The 12,009-nt window shown below is 59.1% G+C and overlaps 1 protein-coding gene across 1 annotated transcript; it reads right to left on the reverse strand.

The window, feature by feature from the left end:
* Positions 1-281: 281 nt before the first annotated feature.
* EMILIN1 (elastin microfibril interfacer 1) lies at positions 282-8,130 on the reverse strand. Its single transcript, XM_082358468.1, has 8 exons — positions 7,482-8,130; positions 6,419-6,544; positions 5,734-5,954; positions 2,659-4,587; positions 2,173-2,289; positions 1,771-1,788; positions 1,478-1,615; positions 282-1,036 (listed from the first exon to the last, which is right to left on the reverse strand). Exons 1-8 carry the CDS (start codon positions 7,649-7,651, stop codon positions 699-701), a joined length of 3,057 nt encoding a protein of 1,018 aa, XP_082214594.1. The 5' UTR covers positions 7,652-8,130; the 3' UTR covers positions 282-698.
* Between the last annotated feature and the right edge of the window lie 3,879 nt (positions 8,131-12,009).

Raw genomic sequence — 12,009 nt, forward strand, 5'->3', positions numbered from 1 at the left:
AACGGCGGACGTCACGTGACGGTAGACACCGCCCAGCGGCGCCGCGGTCTCGGCTCCCAGCGCCCTCTGGCGGACGCCGGCAGAAAAGGCGCGACCAGTAATGGGGCCCGGCTAGGGCTCCAAGCCCCGGGCGCACTTCTCGCCCGCGCGTCCAGTGCAAGTGCAGGCAGAGCTACCCCCGCCAGAGCGGAGGGCGCGAGCGGGGTCCGGAACCCGGGGCTCCCTCACCCCGTCCCCTGTATACTCCTGTCTACCCCTGAACACATAGTAGAGCAGACAGCTTGTTTAGTTTAGTTTTTTTTTTTTTTTAGAAAAACCAAGTGTCTTTATTCCTGAATAGTTTAGTATGGCGGTGGGGGCCGGAGCCCCCTCGAGAGAGTCCCGGAGCCCAGGGATTCGGCCTAGAGGCCAGTTGGGGGAGCAAAGTGTGCGAGGATTAGCCCCTCCGCAGTCCGAGTCTTGCAGGGACGGCGATCAGGCCAAAAGTCTGGACGAGGGGACCCCAGAGTCCCAGACCCGGTGCACTCCGACCGTGGGAAGGACGCTGCTCTGGGCGCCTGCGCTGCTGCGGCGGGTACAGAGACGGCGACTTGCCCCGAGTCGGGGCCCCGTCCCAGGCGAGACGCCCCGGAGCCCACCCCCCAGCTGGCTGTTTGGACGGCGTAGACACTTCGGGCCACTGGGGCCCGGCTCCCTGTCTACTCCTGTTCTAGCTCCAGGTCCCCGTAGAGCAGGGCTCCGCTGAAGATGGTGAGCGGTTCCTCCGAGTGCGCCAGCTGCCCCATGACCAGGTCGATGCAGACCGTGTCCCCGGTCTGCAGCGGCAGGATGAGGCTGAAGACGCCTAGGGCGCCCGGGCTGGGCTGGCTCTCGGCCACCGGCTTATTCTCCAGGCCCTCAGGCTCGTAGCCACCGGAGTCTATGCGGGCCACGCCCAGGTTGGAGCGGGACAGCACGGCCTCCACTTTCTCGTGCCGGTGCCCAGTCAGCACCGCGCTCAGCAAGTAGCGTCCGGCTAGGGGCGCCGTGAACACGCCTGGGGACAACAGTGGCAATCAGGCGGGAGACAGGTAGGTGGCAGGGGCCGGGAAGGTGTCCGGGAGCCCTTGCAGAACTCCTGGACTACGTGCGGAGGGACCCTCTGGGTCTTTTCACCTCTCTTCTACCAGAATGTGAGCTCCACGGATGGCAGGGAAACCAGTGTTTTGTTCATTTCCGCATCCCCAGCACTTAAAACAGTGCCTGGGCAAGAACAGGCCCCCCCATAAAGAGCTGCGGAATGATAGGCTTTTCCCTCCCCACCTCACCCCTCAGTCCAAGCCGTGGTGAGAATGAATAAATGAAGGAGAGAATAGGGGTCTCCCCAAACCAGAGAATGAAAAGACTCAGCTTGTCTGAAACTGCAAGAATGGGGACATATCACCGCACAGCCTCCCCCGTTCCCCCCCAGTGCCCGGCTGCCCACTCCCAGGCTTACCAGTCTCTGGATCATAGTAGCCCCCATCGTTGAGCAGGACCCTGTCAAAGGGCACTGTGCCTGGTTCAGACCGGGGCAAACTCAGGGCAGCTGAAAAGGCCACGCGGGGCACAGAGGCTGCTGGTGCCCCCTCTGCTCCTGGGTGGGGTGGGGAGGGTGTCAGAGTGGACGCTCAGTGCAGGGCTGCCCAGCCCCCTTCCCCTCCTGGCTCTCTACCCCCAGGGCTGCCTGAGGCCTTCCGTCCTCCAAATCCTAGTTCAGTTCCCCGCCCTCCAGCACTGAGAGGAACTTACCCTGTTCACCTTGGGGACCTGTGGGAAGAAAAAAGGGAGCAGTGAGAAGTAGGGCAGCTCTCGCTAAGTCACTCAGCAAACATCTGCTTTCCCACTGTGCCAGGTGCTATGCAGACTCCAAAACAGAACTGGGCGTATCAAGAAAAGGAGGAAGAGATAGGGTCCATTCTGTTCAACCTTATAGGCTCAGCCATCGTCTTCAACACAGCAGTGAGGCCACCACAGCCAACTGGCCAACACAGTGACTATCCTAGCTCCTAGTCACTGTCAGCCATGTGGGAGCCCCAGTTCCTTGCCCCTTTCCCCCCTTCTCTGTCCGGTTCAGAGAGGAATGTCAAGCCCGGGGCAGTGGGGTTGGGGTTGGAGTAGCCCTGGCTGCAGCAAGGATCTCAGCCCACATACCTGGTGGTCCGATGGGCCCCTTTTGTCCATCCTTGCCTGGAGGTCCCGGAGGTCCGGCAGGGCCTGGGGGTCCCTGTACCCCAGGAGGCCCTGGTGGCCCAGCCTCACCTGCAGGACCTACAGTGACAAAACTAAGTTGAAGGAGAGCCATAAAAAGGAGTTTCCAAAGGACAGGGAAGGTGGTGGATCCAGGGGCAGGGTGATGGGGCCCCTCGCTGCCCATGCTGGGTACCTAGCTGGCAGAGCAGCACCCCTCCTCCACCCACAGGCCTGTCTGAGCCGTCAGGGGAGGGCGGGGAGCTGGGACCTTGGATCATCTCTTGTGGACAAACCAAGCCCTGGGACAGAGGTGGGTCTGCAATTCATGCTGGGCAGGGCAAGGAGAAAGTGGACGAGGTTAAGGCTGGGCTGTCGCAGGGTCAGGGGAGGAGAAAGAAAGGACTTGAAAGGAGTCCCGCCACCCCGTGCCTCCTCTTGCCCCCTCACCGGTGAGGTCCTTCAGACTGAGTTGGTGAAGCCGGTCCTCCAGGAGCAGCAGGGAGCTGTTAAGGGCGCCGAGCCGCCTGCCCAGGCCGGCCTGCCCCCCTAGCAGCTTCTCCAGCAGGGCTGCCTGTGTCTGGCTGGTGCTGTTGGTTTCCCGTAGCCCGGCCCAGAGCCCAGCCACGTGTCTGGAGAGGCCTTCGCGCAGGCCCTGCAGTCCCCCGGCCACCGTGTCCAACCGCTCACAGACTCCCTCCAGGCGGCCCAATCGCCCCTCTAGGCTGGGGCACTGGCCGGCCTGTGCCTGTCCCTCTTCCAGGCCTCGGAAGCGCTCCTCACTCTCTGTAGCATGCTCTGTGGCCTCCTGCTGCAGCCTGTTAATCTCAGAGATGATACGGTCCTTGGTGGCTCCCAGGTCAGCCAGATCAGCACCCTGGCCCTCCACTGTGGTCTGGAGCTCATGCAGTGAGTCATTGAGGGAGCTGAAGGTGAGAATAACCTCGGAGAGCTCTCCCTGCAGGGCCTGGAGGGCTGAGCCTGAGCTGCCCCCGAACACACTGAAGCCATCCAGAGGCCCACGGCTCGGTCCCCCAACACCCGGGCCGGCCCCAGGGCCCCGCGGGGGTAACAGGGGGCAGGAGCAGCGCTCCACACCATCTCGAAGACGGCCCAGCTCCTCCTGGACACCACCGCAGGTGCCACAGCCCTCATCCCCACGGGCCTGCAGCAGCCCCTCCAGTTGGCCCAGCCGTGCAGCTGTGAGATTCAGCTGCAGTGTGAACTCTGCAGCCGCCTCATCCAGCGCATCGACACGACCCTGGAGCTGGCCCACGACCCCTTGCAGTCCCTCCAGCGCGGCCTGCTGGGCCTCGCCAGCTGCTCCCAGCTTGTGCAGGCCTGAGCCCACCAGCTGCAGCTGCCCCTCGCTGTCCAGCACCCTGCGCTCCAAGGCACTGAGGATCTCGCTGACCTGGGAGCCCTGCTCTCCCGGGGCCCCAGAGCAGAGCTGCCCACATGCCTGCACAGCCCCTGCCACCTGCTCTTCCAGCAGAGCCAGCCGCCCCCCCAGCTCCCCGCTCACATTGGCCAGCAGCCCCTCCAGCTTCTCTTGTTGGCCCCGGGCAGCAGGCAGCCAGTGGCCCAGCCCCCCGGGATGCCCCCGCCAGCCCTCCTCCTGCTCCTCCAAGGGGCCCAGGGTGGAGTTGAATCGGTCCTCCAGGCGAGAGAGACGGGACGCTAAGCTGGTATAGCCTGGGGGGTGGCCCCCTTGCCCAGCTGCTACTCCCAGGTTGGCGCCCCGCCGCCCGCTCAGGACTGTCACCGAGCCAGCCACTACATCCAGCCTCCGCTCCAGTTCGGCCAGTCGCCGGCCCAGCTCTGGAGGGCAGCATTCCTGAGGGGGCCAGCGGCCCAGGGCCTGCCCAGCGAGCTGCCGCTGCCGCTCCTCCACGGAGGCCAGTAGCTTCTCCAGCGCGCGCAGCCGCTCCCTGTCCTCCTGCTGCTGCCGGCGGAAGCCATCCAGCCCCGCCAGGCACACGGAGCAGGACTCCTGCAGCCGCTGCTCCAGCTCCCGCAGCAGCTCCTCGCTGTGGCCGGGAGGGGCCGGGCTTGGGCCCAGAGCCCTGCTGCCACCGCTGCCACCACCACCGCTGTGATGGGTGTTGAGATGGCCCAGCTCCTCGTCGTGGGTGGAGACGCGGTTGTCCAGGAGCTGCAGCTGCTGCTGGATCTCGTTGAGGGTTTCGTGCACACCGGGGCGGGCAGCTGCATCTGCGGGCTGCTGCCTCCCATTAAAGGCTGTCTCCACAGCTCTCTGGACGTCTTCCGTCAGGCGCCCACTCAGTCCCTGCAGGACACCCCGGAGGCCCTGCAGCTCCTTTGTCAGGCTCTGCACCTGCTCCTCCAGCTGCTGCACCTTCTGTGACTCCCCAGGTCCTGGCAGAGAGGGGAAGGCATGAGGTCGAGGGGCTAGGCCTCAGAGCTCAGTGCCTACCTCCTAGGTCCTGCTCTCCCCAGCTCCAACAAGAGGGCAGAAGTCCCAGCTGATTCGGCCATTCCTTAGCTGCGTGACTTGGGCAAGAAAAGATGGTAGGAAACTCCATTCACTGAATGCCTTTAAGCCACATGTGTACCATGGCTCCTTCCCCCATCCAACAACTCCACTGTGAAAATACCATTAGTTCTTCCCATTTCACAGACTGGGAAACAGAGGACCAGAGAGGTTAGTTAATTAACTGGGCCATGGATTACAAGTTTAATAAGTGGCAGAGCCAAGTTTCAAACCCAGGTCATCCATCAGACCACCAAGGCCAGGTCCTTTCCACCTTCCAGAATGCCTCTTAACTTTATGGAAACTGTTTCCACATCTGAAAAAAGGGAATGATACTATGTCACCCCCTCAGGGTGAGTGAAATGCGAACGTAGGGTAGGAACCTCTCCACAGCACTACAGGGACAAACAGGGCTCCGAGGCAAGCTGCGGGGGATCCGGCTGGATGGTGGGAGAGTCAGCCAGAAGTTCCTGTTTCCATAATTACAGCACAGCTATCTCCCTGGCAGGCAAACACAGCACATCTGCAGTGCCGGGCAACGGGGACTGCTGCATTCTGGGACCTGCAGTCTCCAGAGGCCACCGAGGGCCCTGGGACCTGTAGTTGGCCGCAGTGCATGCTAGGACTTGTAGTCTCGTCTGTCTATCCCCTTGGACCAAGCTTCTCCAAGGAATTCCCCCTTCCTCCGCAGCTGTTCCCAACTAGGAAGTATCTTGGCCACACGTGGGCGTGAACGAGCACATTCTCTTTTTCTGTCTTCCTTTTCTCTGGGTCTCCACTCAATCTCTCTTCTCTGTGTCTCACACACACACACACACACACACACACACACATACACACACACACGGACACGGACATATTCTCTCTCTCTCTCTCTCTCTCTCTCTCTTGCTCTCACGTGTGGGAAGGGATCTCATTAACTCCCTTCTGTCCCCTCTTCTGACCTGGAGCAGGGGTTCCCCGCAGCAGCCTGGCCCACGCCTCCCCCAGCACCGTCTCGCCCTCCTCTCCCCAGCAGCTCCCGTACTCACCTTCCCCGCCCAGTCCACTCAGGTGGCTGCCCGCACTGGAGCCCGAGAGGTTGGGGCGGGCGGGCCGGGGCCGGGGGCGCGGCGTGGTGGGTGCAGGGCCCAGCGCCGGGGCAGGGCCCTCGGCACAGTCATCGCCCCCGTGCCCCTGGCAGCACCTCCACTCCATATCCGTTACTGTTTTGTAGGCCACACGGTAGCGAGGGCGGAGGAAGCTGCGGTACCTGGGAGAGGCAGAGGGAGGCCTCTTGACTCCTCCCTGTCCTGTAGTGATCCTGGCCCCTGTCCTCAGAGATGGGCGGCCGCTGGTGGACTAGGCCTGTCCCTCAGGCTGGGTCCCCCTTACTGACCAGCATGTGGCCTTGCTCAGTTGACAGTTTTCAGCTTGTTGGCCAAGGGCCAAATCCCTATTCTTCCTCCCCTTGTCCTGGGCTGGAACTTTGAACTCCTCTCCTTGACTGTGACCCAGCCCGGAAAAGGCATTCCAGGGGCTGGCAGGGTGGTCCAGGTAAGTTTGCCCTCAGTATTCCACCAGCCAAATTGCTGCCTCAGCATCTCCTCAGCTGGCTCTGACCGAAGCCCCCGGTCCTGCCCCTTGCTACCTGCTTGGTACAGATGCCCCCAGTTGGCCGCCCTAGCCCAGCCCCAACCAAGTGCACATCCCCTGGTGGGGGGGGGGGGTGCTCACATGATGCTGTGGGAACACTGGGGCTGGCCCCAGCCACAGGGCTGGTAGTCAGGCTTGATGAAGGTCTCCACTCCATCCTCAAGGACACAGCTCACTGTCCGGGTCACCACATAGGCACACCAGTTCCTGCAGATACAACCCCACGTGGGCCCAAGAGCCAGAGACACATGCCCCCAAGGAAGGCCCAGGGGCCACCAGAGGGGCTGAGGGAGGGTCAAAAGATGAAGGGCCCCTGGGGACCGGTGGGAGCCAGGGCTTTGGCAGGGGCAGCTCCCCCCCGCCTTCCTGTGCAGCAGGAGTCAATAAAGACTTTTCAAGAGGGGGACAGGAGGTGTAGATGCAAAACCACAACCATGAGATGTTGATCCTTGTGGCTGGGGGCACCTGGGGAGCCTCTGAATCCACGCATTCATTCGTGTCCCTTCTGTCTCAACCCCCAGCTTGGCGTGGCCTGTGTGAACTGACTGGCCGGGTCCCCTGGAGATCCCCTGTAAGCTGGCTTCCACCCACCATTCAGGGGAGACGACGGGGCAGGCAGGGGTCCAGCTCAGGGTTAAGGAGAGAATAAGCCATTGATGAGCCCTGCCCGCCTTGGGGCTCGAAGTTCTACACTCTTGGCCCCATTCACGCCAGCCTCTGGTCCGTGTCGGCTGGAGAGCCACAATGAGCAGAAGAGTGGCGTCAGAAGCGTGGATTACTGGATGGGGCTGAGGGAGCCCTAGAAAGGAATGAAAGGTCTGCCGAGAATCCCAGGCTGGTATGCAGCTGGCGGCTGGCAGGAAGGCCTGGCTGGTGCCGCTCAGGGTAGTTTCCCTGGGCACCTAACGTGGAAACGGATCTCCCTGAGGTTGGGGGGGACCTATCTATTCAGGGGGCCCTGGAAGTGCCCTGAAGGAAGGCGGGCGTGTAAAGAGCCACCTGATGGATGGGTTTCCTCTTCCCCCTTCCCTGCCCTAGGCGGGGACAGCCCAGAAGAGCAGACCCAAGGCAGGGGCCAGGATACGCACCTTCTCACCCACCCTCCCACCTATCTCCAGCCTCAGGCTGGGACCCGGACTCTTACCTGTGGCGGCTGGCAGGCCGGGGGGCACTCTGGGCCTGGGGTCCCCCAGGGCTGAGGGCCCCGCCACTCCCAGTGTAGAGGCTGTAACCGCGAGGAGGGTAGCTAGCTGCCCCCACGGCTGTGGTCAGCAGGCAGCAGAGGTAGCAGCTCCAGAGGGTTCTGGGGGCCATGGCGGGGGCGCTCCGTGGTGGCCCTCACAGGCACATCCTGGCCTGACCACTGGCGCCTCTGCCTGGAGCGGGGGATGCCGCTGCTCCGAGGGACAGCAGGTCCTGTCCCCAGCTTCCTGCCGGCAGCCCCCAGCCACACGCCTCCTCCTTGGCCGCCTGGCCTGACCGCTCTCCCCCTCCTCTTTCCTCCTCAGGCTCCTATCTGTCTCTCCCTCCGTTCCTTCCGCTCTCCTCTTCTCCACTTCTGAGGGGGGTTTGTTCTCTGTGCCCCCCGGCCTCCTGTGCCTGGTCCCTGGCCCTCTCAGATGCTGCTTCCTGGGCCTCCACCCCCTCGCCCCAGCTGGCCCTCCTCTGGCCTCCCTATCGCTTTTCCCCAATGACTGGATCCTGAGGGTGACAGGGCTTTGCCCCTGTGGCTGCTCGGAGGCGCAAGAGTGGCTTCGGGGCGGGCCCTGGCCTCCCGCCTCTCTCTCTCCCTCACTCCCCTCCCTTCCCCCCTGTCTGGCTGGCGGTCCAGCCTCCCCCTTCCTCCCCCCACCTCTCCAACCATCGTGCGCCACATCTGCTTCTTGTTAACTCCGGGAAAGAGAGGAAAAAAAAGGAAAAACAGAGAAATGTGGAGTTGCCGCCGGGCTTGGGGCCAGCCTCTCAGACGGGCCACATGGAGCGGAGCTGGGGCCAGAGCTGGGGAGGAGGCCCAGGGCTGGTCGCTTAGACAGGGAACGGGAGCTGGAGCCACAGCTCTCCTGGGGCCAGGGCAGGCCTACCCTGGGACAGAAGACCTGAGAGAGGAGCCCAGAGGGGAGAGGTGGAAAGGAGAGCTGTAAAAGGAAGGAAGAACTCGCAGGGCTCAGCAGGACAGTCACTCACCATCTAGTCCAGCTGCCTCCTTTCATAGATGTGAAAATTGAGGCCCAGAGTGGCAAAGTAACTTGTCCAAGGTAACACAGCAAGTCAAGAGCAGGGCTCAGATTAGAATATAAATAGTACCCAGGTCAGTGGCTTGGGAGGAAAAAGGAGGAGAAGAGCGAGGGCTACTGGGCCAGGGAGGAAAAGGAGAAGGACTCCACTGAGGCAGGCAAGAAATTCAGAGAAGCCAGAAGAAGAAAGGAATCTGGAAATGGGGAGTAGCCTTCTGTCAAGTATGGAGAGGACATGGGCAAGAGGAGAAAGACTTTCATTCTCAAAAGGCCAGGTGAACATGGGTCTCAGACTTGTCTTGGAGAAGGTCAGCCTGAGTCGGGGAGGGGAGGGAAGGAGGGAGGTGAGTTGCGCCCTATCTATTTAGCCTGAAGGAAGTCACTCCCTAGAGTGAAGCCAAGTCTGATAGCCTCTGAGGCAGGTAAGGAAGTTGACTCAACCACCAGCCTGCCCGGTAGGCTCTGTCAGAATCTGTCAGCCGGCCCCCCTCACCATCTGGCCCCCAGCGTTGTGTTCTGTACAGGTCTCCCTGCATGGTGGGCCGCTTGGGAGAGCGAGGCAGCAGTACTAGACAGAAAGGAGGTGAGAGCCCGGTGTGTGGGCGCTGCGGAGGTGCCTGGGTAGCAAAGGCACGTGTAGAACTCAGTAAGGAGCAGCTGGTCCTGCTGGGGAACAGGACACAAGCTCCTGACAGAGAACGAACACAGGGCAGGACAGACAGAAGGCCAGACGGATGCTGTGCTCCGGGTAAGAGGAGGGGAAAGATAGCTGGCTGCTGCGGGGAGTCAGAGAAGAGCTGTTGGAAGAAAGAGAATCTGATAAATGTTGGGGGGGGGGGGGAGTGAAGAACAGAGACAAGGTGGGGGAAGAGATTTCAGGTTGGTGAAAGTGGTCTGTCTCAGTTTCCTCATCTGTAACATGGGAATAATCATAGTACCCTCCTTCCTAGTTTCGTGTGGATTAAGTTAATCCATGTGAAGCATTTAGAGTAGTGTCTGGCATGTGGTAAATGTTAGCTCTTCTTTGTGTCAGAAAGTCAGAGAGGTCGATTGTGGAAAAATCAGGGAGAGGTTCAGATGACTGGTTAACAGCTTGGGTTACAAGTTTTTGAGTAGGGGGTCGATACACATGCAGAAAGAAGATATTCTTGGCAAGAGCAATGGGCAGGGTGTTAGGGCACAAGGATGCTGGTTCCAGCTCCTCCTCTAAATAGTGTTATCACTTTGAGCAAACCCCCTGACTCCACCGGAGGTCTGCTATCTTTCTGTCATCTCAGGTCCCTTCCAAATTCTACATTGCCAAGTGATGCGGACTTGGAAGAGAAGGCTGTGACTGCTTGGTGACTGCCTGGGTAATGACGGACCAGATGAAGGGGGACACCACAGAAGCTTCCAGGGTTTGAGCCAGGATGAGTAAATCGAGAAGGGGAGCAGGTTTGAAGGAAAGAAAGATGACCCTCGTTTGGGCATCCTGAGTTTAAGATGAGAATAACACATCTCAATGGAAATAAACGTCCAAAGGAGATGGTTAGCAGTGTGGGTCTCGATTCTGGGAACCATTTGCAGGGCAATAGTTGGAAACTATAAGAATGGATGCCACCAAATCTTCAATGTGAATCTGAGTGATCTGCCTCTGAGGTCCTATGGCGCAGAATATGATCCTGATGACTGGGAGAAATGTTGGTGAAAAGACAGGATGGTGAAAGTAAACACTGGAACCAACAGAAATGGAAATTTGTGGCTGTTCCTTAGAGGTGAGGGGATCGGCACCTAGGGAGACGTGAAGGAATTGGTCCTGGAAGGTCCTGATTTCAAAGTCGCTGTCAGTGGAAGGCAGCAGCCTAGGCCCTGGCCCTGGCCCTGGCAGGAAGCTAACTCACTTCCCCTCCAGGTGGCCCTGGCTGCTGCTGTTGGTTTGCTTTCTCTGCTCTTCCCCGTCTTCTCCGTTCAGGAGCTTCTGGCAACTTGAAAAGTCATCCCAGCCATCTTGTGACTACCCAGTTGTCACCCGTTCCTTTGCCTGCCCCCTTAAGTTACAAAATCTGTTGTATTTTAAGTGTGTCAAGGCAAAAATGTTGCTTTTGAAATATAATGGCAGTAGGTTGCATTTCATTTAGTCCTGTAATTAGGAGCCAAGACCTAGGGCCTGACATGAATGTTTAGAGATCTCAAAGAAATCAGTGGGTTCACTGGGGAGGCCTGAGGTGCTGGGCGAGCAGCCTGCAGTGGAGACTAAGGTTAGAGGGAATGCGGTGGTGGCGGTGGTATTGATAGGCAGCCACAAATTTCCAGAGAGACCAGAAGAGAACTCCTGAGACCAAAAAAGGCTAAGAGTCCCTGGGGCACTAGGACAAGATCTATTTTATAATCTCTCCAAGACAGATTTCCATGGGTCTAGTGCCAATGGGAAACCTTGGCTATACCAGGCAACTAACTCATTCAGTCAACCATCACTGACTGAGCAATGAGCTCCTGTGCCTGGGGCCAGAGAGATAGGGGCCCCAGCAGAAAGGAGCATTTTATGCCTACCACCCTCTGTCAGAAGACTGAATAGTGGGAGGAAAAAGGGGGGAATAATATCAACCGGGCCTTGGGTCATGCCAACCCAGATGGGAATTCCAGCTTGTGGGGACTCTTGAGCAAAAGTCCACTCCTGCACAAATGCACACATTTTCTTTTTCCTTCCAACCCTTCCCACAGGTACAATACTTTAGGAGCCAACCTCCCTGGACGCAGGGCCCAGTGCCCCTTTTCCAGGTCTTGTTGCTTTTTCACTCCTGAGCCTAATCCTATGTCTTCTGCTTGAAATTGTCCCACTGATCACAGAGGTTAAGCTCCACACATTTCCCCCCGCCCCACATGCCCCCTAATCCTCTCTCTCCTACTTCCCCCAGGATAAGGCTTCACCTGTCTCACTTCCCACATACTTTTCCACCCAAGCTTTTTTCAGGAGTTGTTAGCTCTTAGCTGAGTCTAGTTTAGTCCTGGAGACCATTTTTAACTTGTTTAAAATGTTCCTCCAGGCACTAGGCCAAATGACCCATTCAAGGCTGATAAAGACTCGCTGACCTAGGCACAGGATGTTCTGGGGAGGTGAAGGACATTTCTGGATGGTTCTAAAACAAATCCTTTTCCGCTTGCCCCTGACCCTAGGACAACCTATTGAGTCCACAGTCTGACACAGAGTATGCAACAGAGGAAGGAGGATCAGGTGACACTGTCTCTAACCATTTGTAGAACCTTGGTCAAGTCAATTACCTTCTGGGCCTCAGTTTCCTTCTTCATAAAATGACCTTGAAGGCCCCCTTCAGCTCTGAGAGTCTAGTTTACTTTGCACCCGGGTCAGCTGGTTTCTGGACAGCCTTGGAAAGCTGAAGCACTTCCAAGGCCTTCTCTTATGTCATCTGCAGTCTAGAAAGTCTACTTTCCAGGATCTAG

This window comes from Balaenoptera borealis (assembly GCF_965194805.1).
Source record: "Balaenoptera borealis genome assembly, chromosome: 15".
NCBI classification, from domain to species: Eukaryota; Metazoa; Chordata; class Mammalia; order Artiodactyla; family Balaenopteridae; genus Balaenoptera; species Balaenoptera borealis.